General features: G+C 35.3%; 1 protein-coding gene and 1 non-coding gene across 3 annotated transcripts in view; both read right to left on the bottom strand.

Moving 5' to 3' along the window:
- AP1G1 (adaptor related protein complex 1 subunit gamma 1) overlaps window positions 1–18,847 on the bottom strand; it is an 82,136-nt gene that overhangs the window by 18,297 nt on the left and 44,992 nt on the right. Inside the window, exons 5-14 of one of the 2 annotated variants that reach the window (XM_030299566.1) lie at window positions 17,593–17,689; window positions 16,320–16,396; window positions 15,423–15,431; window positions 13,005–13,100; window positions 12,461–12,541; window positions 12,157–12,255; window positions 9,552–9,607; window positions 7,840–7,953; window positions 4,644–4,784; window positions 3,784–3,838 (exon numbers count right to left, since the gene is read on the bottom strand). In XM_030299566.1, the coding sequence (XP_030155426.1) occupies window positions 3,784–3,838; window positions 4,644–4,784; window positions 7,840–7,953; window positions 9,552–9,607; window positions 12,157–12,255; window positions 12,461–12,541; window positions 13,005–13,100; window positions 15,423–15,431; window positions 16,320–16,396; window positions 17,593–17,689 (825 nt within the window). The remainder of the gene's footprint in view (window positions 1–3,783; window positions 3,839–4,643; window positions 4,785–7,839; window positions 7,954–9,551; window positions 9,608–12,156; window positions 12,256–12,460; window positions 12,542–13,004; window positions 13,101–15,422; window positions 15,432–16,319; window positions 16,397–17,592; window positions 17,690–18,847) is intronic. The other variant, XM_030299567.2, reaches the window with a different exon arrangement.
- Window positions 7,469–7,554, bottom strand: LOC115503585. Its single transcript, XR_003965424.1, has one exon. It is a non-coding gene; the product is annotated as a small nucleolar RNA SNORD71 (small nucleolar RNA).

An 18,847-nucleotide genomic window follows, 5' to 3' on the forward strand; every position in this document is an offset into this window, starting at 1 on the left:
GGAGACAGGGGTGTATATCAGAGGTCCAAAAGGGCAGCATGTGAAATAAGAATTAAATAAATAGTACTCTTTTTAAAACTTCGATTTAGGGGCGCCTGGGTGGCGCAGTCAGTTAAGCGTCCGACTTCAGCCAGGTCACGATCTCGCGGTCCGGGAGTTCGAGCCCCGCGTCAGGCTCTGGGCTGATGGCTCAGAGCCTGGAGCCTGTTTCCGATTCTGTGTCTCCCTCTCTCTCTGCCCCTCCCCCGTTCATGCTCTGTCTCTCTCTGTCCCAAAAATAAATAAACGTTGAAAAAAAAATTAAAAAAAAAAAAAACAAAAAAACTTCGATTTAAAACATCACACTGTCCTTTAACAATAATTTTTTTTTCAACGTTTTTATTTATTTTTTTGGGGACAGAGAGAGACAGAGCATGAACGGGGGAGGGGCAGAGAGAGAGGGAGACACAGAATCAGAAACAGGCTCCAGGCTCTGAGCCATCAGCCCAGAGCCTGACGCGGGGCTCGAACTCATGGACCGCGAGATCGTGACCTGGCTGAAGTCGGACGCTTAACCGACTGCGCCACCCAGGCGCCCCGTAAAACATCACACTGTCCTTTAAAAACTAGAATTTATAAACATTATAGAACCATCAGTCACACAAATGGGAAGTATTTTGTACTTAATCATCCACGCTTTAAAAACAAAAATAAACCTGGTCTCTTTAATATTCTCTTGACTAGTGGAATCTGAAATAGTATTTGCAACCATGAAACAAAGTAAAGCTGTTTAACACCAACAAGGAAGCTAAATCTCATCCTTGTCAGAGAATTATAACAAGGCTGTACAGGATTTAAAAACAGTGGAACCTGTGCCTATCAGCCCACCTTGATCAAGCTCCCATTACTAAACAGAGCAGCAGATCTGATTTACGAGTGAGACCAGGAAAAGGAAAAGGAAACAGAGAGAGAAAGAGACAGAGAAAGAAAGAGGGAGCTTTTCAAGAGTGAGAGAAAGAAAGAAAGAAAGAAAGAAAGAAAGAAAGAAAGAAAGAAAAGGAAAAAGAAAAAAGAAAAAGAAAAGAAAAGAAAAGAAAAGAAAAGAAAAGAAAGAAAGAAAGAAAGAAAGAAAGAAAGAAAGAAAGAAGAAAGAAAGAAAGAAAAGGAAACAAACCCAGGTGATTGGGATACCCCTCACTCTTGTTAAAAAACACAAAGACTCAGAGAGAAGTTTGGAAAAAAGGTCAAAATGCTAAAGACAGAAGCTAAAGAACAGGTAATTTGTTTCATTCTTCCCAAATGGGAGAAAGCAGAGTGTTGTTTATTTATTTAATTATTATTATTTTAAATAGTTTTCACACCCAGTGTGGAGACCAATGAGGGGCTTGAACTCATGACCCCGTGATCAAGACCTGAGCTAAGGACAAGAGTCAGACGCTTAACTGACTGAGCCACCCAGGCACCAGAAAGCAGAGTGTTTTAAATAACAGAAAGCATCAACATGATCTAAATGACATTTACAGCCCACTTTATCCAACAGCAAAATACACATTCTTCCCAAGGTCAAATGGAACATTCATCAAGACAAACCACATTCTGGGCCATAAAAAACATCTCAAATCTAAAAGAACTAAAATCATACAGGATTTAACTAGAAATCAGTAACAGATAAGAAATCCCCAAATATTCAGAAATTAAATTAAATAACAGATAGATCAAAGAAAACTATAGACCACTATCTCTATGAATATAGATGCAAAAATCCTAAAAAGTGTATTAGCAAATCAAATAAAACAATGTATAAAAAGAACTATACACCACGACTGTGTGGGATTTATTCCAGGTATGGAAGGTTAGTTCAACATTCAAAAATCAATTAATGTAATCCAGCACATCAACAGGTTAAAGAAGAAAAACTGTAGGACACAATAAGATTATATAACTGGAAAAATGAAAAGTAGGAGCATTAAAAAGAATGGCTTTGATTTTGACAACATTTTTCTTCAGAAGCTCTTTTTTCTCTTCTTTTGATCCTTATAAAAAAACCCAAAATGCATCCTGATTCGTATCTTTTGTTAAAATATAATTCCCCTGGGGCGCCTGGGTGGCTCAGTCGGTTAAGCGTCCGACTTCGGCTCAGGTCATGATCTCACGGTCCGTGGGTTCAAGCCCCACGTTGGGCTCTGTGCTGACTGCTCAGTGCTGACTGCTCAGATTCTGTGTCTCCCTCTCTCTCTGACCCTCCCCCGTTCATGCTCTGTCTCTCTCTGTCTCAAAAATAAATAAACGTTTAAAAAAAAAATTAAAAAAATATATATATATAATTCCCCTGTTATTAAGTTCATGTATTAACCTTTTACAAAGTTAATTCATTGCAAGTAAACTAGAAAACTGTGTCACAGACAGAATTCCACAACAACAAATACACATACACACATCACAATTTTAATGATATCATTCCTTCCTACAGATGTTTCATAATTTCCTTAACCAATGCCTATTTGGAGACTTGTACTTATTTCCAACATTCCCCCATTATAAACAAGATTGGGATGAACACCTTTGTATATACATTTCTGTATACTTGCCCTTTTATTTTTCCAAGATAAATTCTTAAGAAAAGAATTAATGAGTTAAAAGGTACAAACTAAGACTTTTGCTATAGGCTACCGAAGTTTACTCCAGAAAGCACCATTTTATATCCAATATGAAGTGTAGACTACACCACCTATTTCTCTTTCCTAACACTAGGAAGTAGGTTAAAAAGTATGACAAGTGAAAAATGATACCCCACTTGTAATTTTACTATTTCTTTATTAACAATGGTATTTTTCAATGTTAACTAGCCATTTCTTTCTTCTTTTGTGAAATGCCAATTTCTCCATTACAGTATTTGATTTTTCCTATTAACTGTAAATTATTTATAAAAATATTACCATGCTGTCATATGGTATAGTGTTTTTCCCCTAGTTGTCATTTGTTTCAACTTTGTAGATTTTTTTCCCTTTTGCTATGCAAGTTTCAAATTTTGATGGGACCAAATGTGTAAAAGTTTCCCTTAATGGTATCTACTTCAGTGACAATAATTAGACATAGATACTTGTGTTTTCTTTATATACCACTACACTTCCATTTTGACTGTTAAATTTCTAATCCCTATTAACTGCATAATAAACAAAGAAGCTCCAAAACTCTGAAAGACTGCCTAAAAAACAGTATCTTATAAAACCATACTTTTAAATCCATAATAAATTTATAGTCATGCAAAAGCTTCCAATGGCTCCCTATCATATTAAAAACAAAAATTCCCAACTCCTATGAGGCCCTATATAATGGAGCCCCTGTATCAATCCTACCATTCTCTGCCTCTCATGCTACCTACTGGCTTCACTTGCCTTCTTGTTGCTCTCCAAGCAGGCCACACTTGTTGCTACTTAAGGGCTTTGCAACACTTGCTGTTCCCCCAAATCTTTGCACGGCTCCTCATTTCATCAAGCTCTCTCCTCAACTGTTACCTCCTGTGAGCGACCTGTGTGGACTACTCTACCTAAAAGACTTGGCCCTTTGCCCCACCTTCCATTCTTCGCTGCTGTCGCTGGAGTCCTTCATGCTGCTTCAGTCAGCTTCACTATTGTTCGTAGTAGTTTTTCCTGCCTAACTGGATAGTACATATTTCTCCACGGAGTTCCTATCTCCCCCACTAGAACTAAAATGTAAGCTTTGTGAGAACAAAGGCTTTGTCTGCCTCATCCAGCACTTAGTATGTGTTGACTAAAAAAAAAAACAAAAACAAAAGCTACTTACCGTTGTCAGAACACGCATAATTGTGTCTATATGCCACCGTTTGGAAGGTGCATACCTGAGAAAATAATGGCACCAGATAAAAACATTGGAACCTGTGAAGTATACTGTGCTCAGCGACTTTCAAAAATCCTGTGCTACAGTCTTTTTTAGGCTTACTGGTGAAGTGATTATTTTTGACATATTTCATCTTCAAACCTAGCAGCTACCTCCATTTCAAAGGGTAATGAAATGGGGCAAAGTCAAATTTAGATGTTTCACATAATAATTGCAATAGGAGTTGCTGAACTGAGAAATGGGACTCCATCTCAGTTTTTCAGAAAACAAATCATAAAGACAAAGCAGGAGGACAAAGAAAAAGAAGAAAAGGGACTGTTCCCAGACCCAGGCAACACCAGGACTAGAAACTTATTCCCTTAAAATCACAGCGCAGAGAGGAGAAATAACCATACTATCAAAACTGAGGTACTTCTTCCTAAGAGTTTTACACAGAACAATTCAATGCTGTAATTTTTCTATTCTCTCCCAAAAAAAATCCAAACACTTTTGTATTCTCTTCTTCACAGATGAGAAGTTAAAAAATAGATATACAAAGAGATTTTATAAAAGTAGGATTCTTTTTGGTCTTAGATACTTAATATACTTAAAATAAATACTGGTTAGAATGGCCTTCTAACGAAGCAAATTTCTTTCTTTTCTTTCTTTCCTTTCTTTATTTTTTAAATGAAGCAAATTTATAATTGGGAGCCTGAAATAAACATGACATGTTTTAAACAGGTTTACAATATTTTCTCCATGTTTTAAAGATGCTTTCAAAAAGTTCCAAGCATCTTTTACCAATAAATGTAAAAATTAAGTCTTACTTTTCTGCAGCAAGAAAGATTCCAGATGCACAGTCTGCTTTAAATTCCGGCTCACATGAATCCAGAAAATAAAGTAATTCCTTCATCATGCCTCGGATATTATTCCCATTTACCAGGGCAAAACTCAATTCCATTGCACGCCTTGCAGAGGGGGGGGGAAAAAGTTATGATATTTATAGTGGGAATGAAACAAAAACCCAGGTGTGTTGTTTCTGAACACTGGCAGATGGGTTCTATGCCCTTGCACGATCTTGTGATCCCAATCTTCATACATACATGATAGCCAAAGTTATCAAAGTTACTTTTAACATTCTGAATTTTCATTCAACACTTTTCTTTACAAAGATCCAAGAGACACACTACTAGTCACCAAAAATGCAGTTTGGGTTCCAAAGTCTATTCTATGCATCTGAAATTTTGAACACTCAAAAGGCTAAACAAGGGAAGTAACAAAATGATTACCCAATGAGAATACCTCTTTGCATTATTTCTTAAAAATGTGATAAAGTCACCATATTCTCTTTATTACATCCACTTCTGTCCAAAAATGATGTAACAGTTTACATCAAAAGATATATAAGAAAATTAGAATAAAAACACACCATGAGGGTGTTATGGTAAGTGAGATAAGTCAGAGAAAGACAAATATTGTATGGTATCACTTCCATCTGGAAGGTAAAAAAGCCAAAAGCATAGAAACAGACTAGAATGGTGGTTACCAGGGTCTCGAGGGTGGGGGGAAAGGGGAGATGTTGGTCAAAGGATACAAACCTCAACTATAAAATGAGTAAGTTCTGGAGATCTAATGTGCAGCATGATGACTACAGTTAATAATAATAGCATATTATATAATTGAAAGTTGCTAAGAGAGTAGATCTTAAATATTCTTATCACAAAAAAGAAAAGGTAAGTATGTTAACTAAGCTCCAGTGGTAACTATTTTACAACACATAAGTATACTAATTCAATGCACCTTACACTTACACAATGTTTATATTAATTTTATCTCAATAAAGCTGGGCAGGGAAAATGAAACAATGAGGGCCATGAAAAGGAAAAAAGGGCGCGTACCATGAGAGCAAATAAGAGTTTCTTGAACTGACTCATCAAATTTGGCAATCAAAGGAAAACCAAAATGTTTAACATATAAGAAGATTACTGCATGAATCTTTTCATATTTGGTCAATAATTTCAACCACAGTATATAATTTGACTTTTAAAATACCAATTTAATAAGTATAAAATACTTTTATCTTGGCTAATCTATAAACAACGTTCAATCTTTACAGAAATCCACTAATAGTTAATTCTTAGATGGTGCTTAAGTCCTTTACATATAATAATCCAATGAGTCCTGCATAACCTTTGTAGTGGGTGCTCTTGTATTTGCATTTTACATATGGGACAACTGAGGCAGAGAAAGTTTAAATAACTACATCAAGTTTAATAAGGACATAGTCAGGATTTTAAATGAGGCATTCAGGCTTCAGAGTCTGAACTTCTACTGTTAAATACCCTGTCAAAGAGACAGGGATTTTACGTTTGATATGCAAAGCCCTGTCATGAGTAATAGAGAAATAACACAATAGGAGTCAGAAGGTCTGATTTCTATTCCCAGGTCTGCCCTGTCCAACACATAGGTTTAGAGGAAATCATTTGATTCTTTTGGGACTGTATTTTAACTAATCTGTTAACTGGGGATAGAAGTTAAGTTAATTGTCTAGTCTGTCTCACTGGCTCACTCTGAGAACCAACTGAGAGGGTGCTTATACATTCTGTGGAAAGCACACACACACAAAAAATCCTGGGTTGGGGCACCTGAGTAGCTCATTTGGCTATGGGTCTGTCTTTGACCCAAGTCATGATCTCATGGTTCGTGGGTTCGAGCCCCATGTTGGGCTCTGTGCTGACAGCTCGGAGCCTGGAGCCTGCTTCGGATTGTGTGTCTCCCTCTCCTTCTGCCCCTCCTCTGCTCACGCTCTGTCTCTCTCACTAAGAAGCAAATAAACATTCAAAAAAATAAAAATAAAGTAAAATAAAAAATCCTGGGGCACCTGGCTGGCTCAGGTGGTAGAACATACAACTCTTGATCTCAGGGTTGTAGGTTTGAGCCCTACATTGGATGAAGAGATTACTTAAAAATAAAATCTTTAAAAAAAAATTTTTTTTTTTTTAGGGGTGCCTGGGTGGCTCAGTCGGTTAAGCATCCGACTTTGGCTCAGGTCATGATTTCACGGTTTGTGAGTTACAGCCCTGCATCGGGCTCTATGCTGACAGCTCCCTCTTTCTCTGCCCCTCCCCCGCTTGTACTCTGTGTCTCTATGTCTCTCAAAAATGAATAAATGTAAAAAAAACTTTTTTTTAATTTTAATTAAAAATTTTTTTAAATTTTTTAATTTAATTAAAAATTTTTTTTATTTTTTTTTTTAATTAAAAAAAAATCCTGTGCAAAGCACTAGGTGAGTTATTGTTGCTGAGTTTAGGTTGTATCTTTAGATTGCCCATGTACTTAGCATATGCTCTCTGCAAATAAAGGAACTCAGTATGAATAGATATTTGTTAAATGAATGGTTTCAGATATCATTTCAAATCTCATTTATTCTGAATTTGAACATACAACCAAAAGTTCACTGAGGCCAACTAAAATTAGATTTTACAAACATCTTCACTTCTTACAATAGGACAATCAGTAGAGTCAGTCTGTCGAGGAAAAGAATTGATGCCTTTGCAAAGTGCTATCTGCTGCCTAACAGTCATTCCTAGATGTGCTGTTCTAAAAAACACAGCTGCCTCTAGTATCTTGGGGCAGAAGTACTGTGAGAAAATGTGTGCTGTCAGCAATATGAGTTTCAGCATTGTGATAAATCACTTAGCCGATGGATCACTCCGTATTTTCATCCTCCAGCACACAGAGCGCAGTACCTCTGTTAAGCAGACTTTCGCCCAGCTTACCTGTACCTGTTTATTTATCAAAGAACCAAGGACAACTTCAGTGTGCACATTAGTATTCCTTATTGGCCTCCTTCACTGACCTAACCTTCTCCCTACCAATCCTTTCTTAAAAAGGATTTACTCAGCAGGGAGTTCATCTGTGCAAATAATGAGTAAATAAACAAATGTCAACATTCTCACTCTCAAAACCATTACAAAGTTATCAAGTGGGGGCTGGGGCAGAGAACTATCAACAATCTATTACCGTTTTATTGAGACATCCAAATCTTTTAAACAGTCCACAATTGTGCTTCTGTGCCTCTGTACTGCATTATGATCTGTCTGCACAGTCTTCAACAAAGATGTCAAAGCTACGTATCTGAATGAAACAAAGTTGCAGAAGACAAATTAAAATGTAAAAGTCGGGATAGTTCTTCTCTAAAATAATGACAAAGAAAACATCTAATGACTAAATATTTTTAAATATTTAAAAGACAAGACAGAGTTAGTGAGTATAATGGTATTATTTTAACGGTGTAAAAGACACTATAATCTTAAGTAGTGGTAACCAGGAAAATTCAGACTTGCATTCATGGTCAAGTCCATTTAAACTTCTAAAAGTAACTAATTCCATCCTTTTAATTCTTCCAAATAGTACAACAAAATAAGCATATATTATGCCTTTCCTTAGACCCAAAATGCAAGAGGATATTATTTCAATTTACCATTTATATTTTCTTCCTTTTGATACTGGTACCAAAACTGCCCCTATAAAGCCTTCACTTTAAGGTTTAAGTATCTGAGGGGTGCCTGGGTGGAGCAGTCGGTTAAGCGTCCGACTCTTGGTGTTGGCTCAAGTCATGACCTCACAGTTTGTAGGTTTGAGCTCCACATTAGGTGCTATGCTGATGTTGCAGAGCCTGCTTGGGATTCTGTCTCTCCTTCTCTCTGCCCCTCCCCAACTTGTGTGCGCACACTAAATAAATAAATAAATAAATAAATAAATAAATAAATAAATAAACTTTTTAAAAAAAAAATTATTCAAGTATTTGAAAATTCTTTTGGGGGGTGCCTGGGTGGCTCAGTTGGTTGGTTAAGCATCCAACTCTTCATTTTGGCTCAGGTCATGATTTCATAGTTTGTGGGACAGAGCCCTACCACTGGGCTCCGTGCTGACAGCAGGGAGCCTGCTTGGGATTCTCTCTCCTCTCTGTCTGCCCCTGCCCCTGCCCCTGCTTGTGATTTCTCTCTCTCTTTCAAAATAAATAAATGAACATTTGAAAAAATAAATAAATAAATAAATAAATAAATAAAAATTCTTTTGGAAGGAGGAGATAATTCAGGTGTTATTTACATATTTTTAAATGCTCAACATAAGAAATTTTTTTCCTGATTAAAACAGGAAAAAGGGCAAGCAGGATACACTACACAAAGGAATATAACAAAATAAAATACCAATAAATTGATCTACCTAAAAAAATTAGCTAGAGTTCACACATTCCAGGTTTGCTACACAAAATGTTATTTTTCTTCTTAATTTGGAGCAGAGGTCAGCAAATCACAGCCTCTACCTACAAGACTCTAGCCCTCTGCTGTGTGGTTTTATAAATGAATTTTTAATGGAATATAGCCACACTCATCATTTACATAGTCTGTGTGCTTTCATACCAAGAGGCAGAGTTGAGTAGCTGCCACAGAGACTCTAAGGCCCACAGAGCCTAAAATATTGACCATCTGCTCCTTCACAGAAAGTCTGCTGACTTCTAATGCTAACAGTGTAAACAAAAGTAAATTTAGTCATGAGGTAAATCCTCATATTCTTTACAAAACAGTAGTCTTAAGATCAGGCTAAAAATAAAAATCCTGAGTTGAAGTTCTAGATAAGTCATTCAATCCATGTGCAATTTTGAGCAAAGTCACTCTTGAAAACACTGAGTTTATAAAACCAAAGTACAAGATATTTTTCAGTTGACTTACCTAATATTCTTATCATTGTTCAATAAGAAACGACCCAGGATGTTTATGGCTAGGACCTACAGAGAAACAGCACTGGTTAAAAATGGAAGAAAACAAAATATTTGTATCACTTAAGGATCATCTCCTGGCCTCTGATGGTGCAAGCAATTTAAAGGTGGTAGTTGGTATTTCTACAGATGGCTAGCAAAACACAAAAACAAAACAAAAATCTGAAGGCAAACTCTTAAAATCATATTCTATTTCAACAGTAATTGATGAAAGATTATATTTTAAAATTATATTGTTAGTGGGAGAATAATATTGGTACAGCCTCACTGGTGAAAAATCTGGCAATATACGTATACATATACATATATATACATATATATATGTATGTGTGTGTATATATATATACATATACATATATATATGTATATATATATAATTCTTTTTTTTTAATATTACTTCTGCCTCAACAATTCTTCTAAGAATTACCTGACAAACACACGTGTACATATGCACATATTTCGGCTCAGATCATGATCTCATGGTTTGTGAGTTCAAGCCCTGCGTCAGGCTCCCTACTAACAGTGTGGAGCCTGCCTGGAATTCTCTCTTTTTCAAAATAAAATAAACTTAAAAGAAAAAAAAAGTGGATTCATTCATGAATGAATTCATTCATGCTACGACATGGATGAACCCTGAAGACATTATACTAAGTGAAATAAGCCAGCTACAAAAGGACAATACTGTATGATTCCACTTATATGAGGTATCTACAATAGTCAAATTCACAAAGACAGTAAGTAGAATGATGGTTGTCTGGCATCGGAGGTAGAGAATAATGGAAAGTTATTGTTTAATGGGTACATAGTTTCAGTTTGGGAAAACAAAGGAGTTCAGAAGATAAATGGTAGTGCTGGTAGCAAAACAATGTGAATGTATTTAATGCCACTAAACTACAGTTAAAATGGTAACTTTTATATTATGTATATTCCACCATAATTATTTTTTAATGGGAACGGTCTCTCTACATGAATATAGTTTATCTACATGAATATGGACTAGCTCCAAGATAACATTAGGTGAAAAGAGTAAGGTACAGGGCAATATATATATGTTACCATTTTGCTCGAAAGGTAGGGAGAAGAAGAGAACTAACCTAAGTTACTTTAAGTTATCTGGATACTGGAATGTTAAAGACAAAAAGAACCATATACAAATACTGGACTGTCTCTAGTAATCTGTTTCTCATAAGGCTATGAGCTACCAATTCTTTTATCATTAAGTGATAGAAAGAATGAATAAATTCATGAGGGGGAACTCTCCTTACAGGAGAATTCCAATTATTTAATGAGGAAAAAATGAGGAAAAGAGAAAAGTATGATTGGAACACCATCCTAAATAACTACAGCAGACAAGATTCTCTGATGGATACTAAAATTGGTGGGCAAAAAGTCTAAGAACAAGGTATTTGCATAGCCTCAAAGTGTCTCCTTCAAAGTATTTTCAATTACAAGGGAAAAAAATAACTTTACAGTGGAGAGACACAACAGACACCACTTTAACCAAATGATCAAGGTTAATATCACCAGTAATGAGACAAGTAGACAGCATCCTGATATGATACTGAGAAGGGTACATCATTTCTGTGGTGGTCTTGCCAAAAAAAGCATAACCTCAATCTAATTATGAGAAAATATCAGAGAGAGCCAATTTGAGGGGCATTCTACAAAGTAACTGATCAATACTCTTCAAAAATGTCAGTCATGAAAGAACAAGGAAAGACGGAGGAACTGCCACAGATTGGAGGACACTAAGGAGACATGACAATTAAATGCAATGTGGGATTAGGATTGGATCCTGAAGAAAAAGGACAGAAGTAGAAAAACTGGTGAAATTTGAATATATTCTGTAATTTAGTTAACAGTATGGTACCAGTTTAACTTCTTAGTTTCAGTAATCATCTATAGTTATGCATGATGTTAACATTAGGGGAAACTGAGTGAAGGGTATATGGGAACTCAGAACTAATTTTTGCAACTTTTCTGTAAGTCTAAAGTAACAAAAAAGGGTTTCAAAAAGTGGGTAAGAGAAGAAATACACATGTACACAATTTAAATATAAAAATTTCTGAAAAAACATGTTACAAAAGGATACCACATTCCCCACTAGAAGAATGTGAAAGCTACCCACAGACATTTTCCTCCCTGCACACCTTTTGTACTGTTTCAGTTTTTTAAGTGTTTATTTCTTAAAAAAAAAAAAAAACACACACACAAATATTTAAGAAAAACAGATTAACTCAAATATGATGTCTTGTTCGAAGTGATGGAAACGACTCAAATCACAGCCCTAGTAAAAACTTTTTTGAAATGTCTCCTTCACTCAACAGCATCTATATATCTACCTATACCTAAGATCATCCAAACTTTATTATAATCTATACCAAAAACCTTCAATGGAGGGAGTGATACTTTAGATACCAAAACACAGCATTATATATTCTGTATCGCTTTCCTAAAGTTAATTTCCAAATGCAATTCATTTCCAAAGTACTCAAGTCTAATTATTCTAATTGGAATGCATGTGGGGGGGGGGGGAGGGAAGATTTAAAAAGACTTACTCGCAGTCCACTCTCTGACTTTATATCCATGATAGTCAAAACCGTTTCATAAAGAATAGCATTTCCTACATTTTTACTAGTCTCCGTATTTGTAGCAACCTGAAAAGTCACAAGAGGTCAGTACATAAGTGATAAAACAACACTTCTGAAAAATATCCAGAGGTAACAAGAGGCATTTTGTGACTAATTACAGCCACTGATGAGGAAACACAAATAAATACTGCTCATCTAACCACCATCAATCACTCGGCTCCCTGCTCTACTAAAATGAAGATTCATTATAATGCAGATTGAGTCTACTCACCTGTGCTAATATATCATTCATAGCTTCACTTGAGTCATCATCATTTCGTCCTAAAATTCTTAATAACCGCAAAATTCGTACCTAATGTGCAAAATACGAGAAATGTCAATAAATAATGTCTGACACAAAGGAACTTACTTGATATGAAACTCAAATTACTTAAATGAAGTCTTAGATCCCATTAGAAATGGCCAAAATTCAAACAGAAGAATTTTAAACATGATCTTTAGAGAAGTAATGTATGCTTCTATGCCCTAATGAAGTAATGAGACAAGGCACACTTCATCACTTTACAGCTAAAGGATACCACCACCTGCAGGGATCTACTACATTGGCAAGTCAAGTCTCTATGCAATACATAATTTCGACGATTACAACTATAATTTTATCCTGTTAATTTAGCACAGAACTGTGTCACTATTCACTTATTAATGTAATTAGTTTAATCAATCAATTACCAAATTTCTACCGACAAAAACTTAAGAGGAAAGAAACAATCTATTTCAAAAGTATTAATTTCTCCAAAATTCTCTTTCAACCTCACCTGCAAAAAGGGGTCACTGATACCAGAAACATCATGTTCTGGTGAATATCCCGACATGATGAGGTTCTTTAGAATACGAACTAATTGGGGCACAAGCTGCAAAGAAGAAAGATGCATCAAAAAACAGTGCACATCAAAGAATTTCTCATGAACAGGCAGGGGATTTGGCTTAAGAACAGGGTGCAAGGGTCTGAATCCAAAAAAATTCTACTGATACAATATGCTGGTATAATACTGCTGACACTTGATGAATATAACTTAGGAGTATTTAGGCCAAGAACTCAAGAAGGAATATGTATTTTTATGTGAATTAAAAACAAATGACTTATTTACTCCAGAGTTATATATACAAAGATACTACAAATAACAGTACATCAGAAAGCCTATGGGAAAAAAGTCAAACAGATGCCTACGGGGCATACTACATTTTTACTTCTATAGAACTTGACATACCTAGGTAACACATGCATGTTCAGTTTTTATCCATTCAAACATTTGGATATAAAATGTGATCACCTAAAATACTGGTGATCTTATTAAAATTATAGTTTTAAAATGTACTATCTTAAACAGAGAAAAAAAAATTCTCTGCTCTTAAGATAGGCTAGTTATAGTCTTTTCCAACAAACAACAGGAATACAAACGCCTTCAGCACTGACCAAGGGGAAAAGACACATGAAAAAATTTATTTTCACCTCAAGAAGATACCAAGGCCATGAATAATTTCCTTTCCCTATTCTCAACTCCTAAGATACAATTTTTGGTAAAATTTTACTTTAGGATTTAATTATACAGACTGATTTGTTGCCTGCTTTCTTGTCTTATTATATTAATATACATTCCTTATGGTCAGAATTCCTTTCTTGTCCTTCCTTTACTTTGTCCATTAGAGTCGTAACACATAGTAGAGGCAAGTCTATGGCCAAGCTGAACTTTAAAATGCTTTAAATATTATCATTCATTTCATTCTGTTGATTGAGCACTTAATATTAAACCCAATTCCAAAACATTTGCCACAACAGGAATTTTTCCAGGCTCCAACTAAAAACTCAATTTAGCTACATAAACAACTCTAAGCACATAAAATTAAGAAAACAAGTGTCCAAAGTGAAGTGAATCACATCTCTTTTAGAGGCAATCAGAACAGCCCCAATTTTGTTGCAGCTCAATTATTTTTTCTCAATTACTGTTCTGGCTCTGCTCCCTCCTTATTCCCCAACTCCAAAAGGAGATCAAGATCAAAACAAAAGCCAAGCTATGCCCAATGTATGCACTCCCAACACGTAAATCCCACTTCTAAATGTAAGAGAACATAATCTACATGAATTTAAAGAAGTGTGGCCGTAACACTTAAGAATTAAGTGACTCTTAAGTCATTTAAACAAAATTCTAACTTGGACAACTCCAAGATTAAAACAAACTAAACTATGGTGACCTGTAAATTCTAAACAGAATCCTCATTAAATGTGTCATCCATAGGCAGATTTATATTAAAGGTAAAAATAATATAAATTTATAAACTGCTCTAAAATGTGATTAAGCTGGAATCATCCAGTTACCAAGCTCTGCACAAAAAGCAGCTCGCCTTGCATACTTTCCAATGGCCTACTTTTTTGTACTACACGTATCCCTAATTATTTGTTTAATCTGATTTCTTGGAGAAATCTTTTTTCCTTGGGCTACTAAATTCAGAAATTGTTTTGCTCACTGACAAAAAACCAGCACACCACCTAAAACTGCCTTGGGGCAAAAAGCACAAATGTCTAAGTGTTTAACATACAGATTCTTGGAACCCAGCTTTATTTTTCAGATGAAAATGTAAGTTGTTAAAACTGATGACAAAAATAAGATGACAAAGGGAAGGGCTGCAGCCATGAAAATCAGTCGATGCCCACCCACTCTACCTCAAAATGCTTTTCATATTCCAAAACTTCCAGAAAAGATTAAGTGCAGGTAAGGGGGAAATAAAGGCTCTAAGTCTGAACTGAGAGTTCAGAAATACATACAGAGCTTTTTAAAGCATGAGGTTACCCACACATGGCTTTAAAATATCTACTTCAAAAAGAAGCAGTGTTTTGTGCCAAGTCTCCAAACTGATCTGGAATTGCCATCATCAAAGCCACTGGGAAACCGTTCAAAGTTTCTCAAGTGAAGATGAAGAAATGGCAAAGAAGGAGGTTTAGAATTCAGGAAAGGCTGCAACTGAAATCCAAGGCTGATTTTGGAGTTGGGAGTTTAAACGACAAGACAAAAACTGGACTAGGGAGTTAGCCAAAAATGCAAGAACAAATAACTCATAGTATTAAGCATAGCTGCAGTGTTAGTGTATTTTTAAAAGCCACATTTGTGGATGGATGCACAAAAGCTACTAAGGACCTAATGCCAGCATGCACCATCTAAAAGAGGGTTAATTCTTACCTTTTCATTCTAACATACAGCAGGATTCCAAACAGACAACAGGAACAAAACATACAAAGCAAGCATTAGGGACAGATACGGGCCTCATACTATTTACAATTATTTAATCAAGACATGAACATCTAAGGAAAAAAAAAAAAGGCAAAAAAAAAAAAAAAAAAAAAAAAGAACTGCTATTAGAGCCTCATGATAACTAAAATACAAAGTAGGCCCCATTTATTGAGTGATCAACACCTTATAAAAGGAATTAAACGCATGTAACTACCCAAAGTATAGCTTTCAAGTCCTTACTACTGTCTTCTAAAAGAAAGTGGAGAAAACAAAAATTTCCACTTTAGAATGCTGTAAGAAAGGAAGGGAGGGACTTAAGAAAGCTAGACTTCCACCACCAGTCAACAGCCTAAAATGAATAGAAGGTGACCCTGTGTTACATAAAAGTAATGTCAAATTCCACTCTGTAGTTTTCACCTTAAAAAAAAAAAAAATTACCTGTCTTTAATACACACACACACACACACACACACACAGGGCACCACACACACAGGGCGCCACTTACACACACACACACACACACACACAATTCCTGTTTGTAATCTGACCTCAGGTTACATTTCCTGACTTCAATGTGAAAACAGCAGATAAAGCACATGAGAGACTGGTATGTCTGCCAACAATGAGAGAAGACTTCTATTATGAAAGAGAAAACACTGTACTACTGCCAGTTCTTATATGCCTAAATCTGGCTCCCAGCCCTACCACGCAGCAGGGCTGGTCAAGTCCTTTATTCAGTTCAATAGCTTCCTTTCAAAAGAAAATTCATAACTGAGAAAACCATGTGTTTCTCACGAAAATCATTTTTCAATCAAGAAAGGCTTAGGCATATAGAATGGTGCCTACCTTTCTGAAATGTGCAAGCATGTCTGGGCTTCGTTCACACATTTCTGTGAGGAGGACTACAGATGTGTGAAGGACACCTGAAATAAAAGAGCAAACAAAAACTAAAAATGAGGCTCTATATTCAGCTTCATAGAACAGGGCTTTGAGTTCTGAAGGTCAATTCCAAAAGGATAGTTGCTACTTTTATTTTTTACTCTCCCAAAGAAGCTAAGCATTGAGGTGAATACAAAGGAGGTGTTTAATAGATGCCTGATTTAATACTGGCCAAGTCAGTCAAATCAGAATATTTTAAACAATTATGTTACCAAGATAATTGCTAAAAAATGACAACCAACACGTGTCTCTCCATCTGAGAATATCCATAAGGACATGCTCACAGTCAATATAAGCTAGGTATCATCTGCTCCATACTTTATAAGCTGTTAGCTGAGTTCTGATAATTCTAGAAGCAGAAATCTTATTAAGACTGTAAATTTCCAAATAAAATATATCACAACTCCACGTAATTATGGATGACAAAGTGAACATGCTTGTTCCACAGACAATAAAAAGGATCTCACAACAGTTCCCACTAATAATAAATAAGTACCCTAACCATTAATTTGTTCAACAAGTATATTCTGAGCCTTCTGGGCACAGGACTGAATTAATCCTTTGGATTAATTAATTAATCCAAATTAAATATACCTTACCATTTTTTCTCTTAGCATTTAGTAGGACACATGAATTTTCTTTACTCAGAACTTGTTTCACTGACTTCAAAATAAGAATAAAATGTTTGGGAAAGAATACCCATGTTCCATTTAATTTCTCTCACATTTAATATGAAGGTATCTAAGTACTTATTATAAATTCCTATTACAAGTAACCTAAAGTATTTTCATAAATCTTACATTCCTATCACAAGACAATAAAAAAATAACTTTTTCTATTATAATATAGCCAGGAAATCAAGGTGTTTTACATATGAAAATCAAGGCTAGGATATTTTGTACATTATGCTAAATATTAGTAACTAAACATAGTACTTTTAATATAGTAAAAGTAGACCAAAAATGAAAAACAAGTTAACTATGAAGGCACCAATCTCTAATTATAAAAGCAGGTTATGAGAGTAGAAAGAGATCTGATCAATCAGCCCTTCCTGGAAAAGTGTCTATACACAGAAGAAAGACAACTCCACTGCACTGAAACAGAAGGCCAACACTGCCTGAAGCCTTTCCTCATTCCTCTTTTCCCTCAGTACTTCACAAGTACATCCAAATCACATTACCATGGTTCTTTTCATTCAATAAATTTTTTGTTGCTGGTAAAAACATCTCCATAAGTTCAGGAACCTTCCTGATGACATGAACAGCACATAGTGCTGCCTATAAAAAAAATAAAAAGGACAAAAGATTTATTTCAATTAAGTCAGGGCAACCAATCTTACAAAAAAAAAAAAAAAAAAAAACCACCAACAAAAAACCATATCAACTAGTTCACCTACTAAAACAAGAAAGAAGAAAGAAGTCAGATATCAGATGTATTATATATTAACTGATTAGGGCTTTCCAATTTATACTATTTCATTAGTGAGAACTTCTAGCTCACCTGTTCCTTAGTTCATACATTACTAAATAAGTGGACAAAAACTTCCTAGAACATGGTTAACATGAACTTATCAGACAAATATAACTTATGTGGGATTTTACAAAGTTTTGCAGAGACTTCCATCTGTGATAACCATTCTTCTGAGTAAGATACCAAAAGGTTTTATAAAAAAACACAATGCAACTGAAAGATATACTACTGCTGTTACTATTAATGATATCTATACCTTCCCCAATTCACTCTCTGCTGATATCAAGAAAACCATTTGAACAATAATTAGCTAGTCTCTACTGAAGAAAAGATGGTCTTGGCTTGTTCACTGGAAAGAAACATACAAAGACTGACTTTGATTCTGCCCACCAAAAGTAACCATAACTACTATTTGTTGGAGTTAAATACCATAGTTTAGATATATTAACTAGAAAAGATTTCAGCTAATTCTTCCCAAGTTATATTTGGGAGAAAAAGATTTTTACCAGTCCAGAGGAATGTTTTATTTAATGAAATAATGTATTTTCTGAACAAGAGCAGCCACACATTCTTTAAGAGAAAGCACTGGCTTTGGTTTGCAGTCATCATTAACAGTGTATGATCCTGGAAAACAGCGTGGTCCTTGCAACATCTTGCCTCACACCATTAAAATGGACGCAATATTAAGTGTTCACTTCTTGGGAGTTCTAAATTTTACATCCTTTGTTTATGAAGGTTATAGAGTTCAAGCACAATTTTAAAAAACATAAAATGTTTATATCAACATATAAAAGCAAGTTAAGAGAATGAGATCACTGTCTTCCAATACTATTCCATTTAGACACACCAATTTAGAAAGTGTGTTCTAGAGCATGATTCTCTATAATTCTCTAGGTCCCAATGGAACTGCACTTCCAGAGATTCAAAGGCACTAATGCAAAGACACAGGCACTAACTATTAGAAT

The sequence above is a fragment of the Lynx canadensis genome, chromosome E2, assembly GCF_007474595.2.
Source record: "Lynx canadensis isolate LIC74 chromosome E2, mLynCan4.pri.v2, whole genome shotgun sequence".
Taxonomy (NCBI): Eukaryota; Metazoa; Chordata; class Mammalia; order Carnivora; family Felidae; genus Lynx; species Lynx canadensis.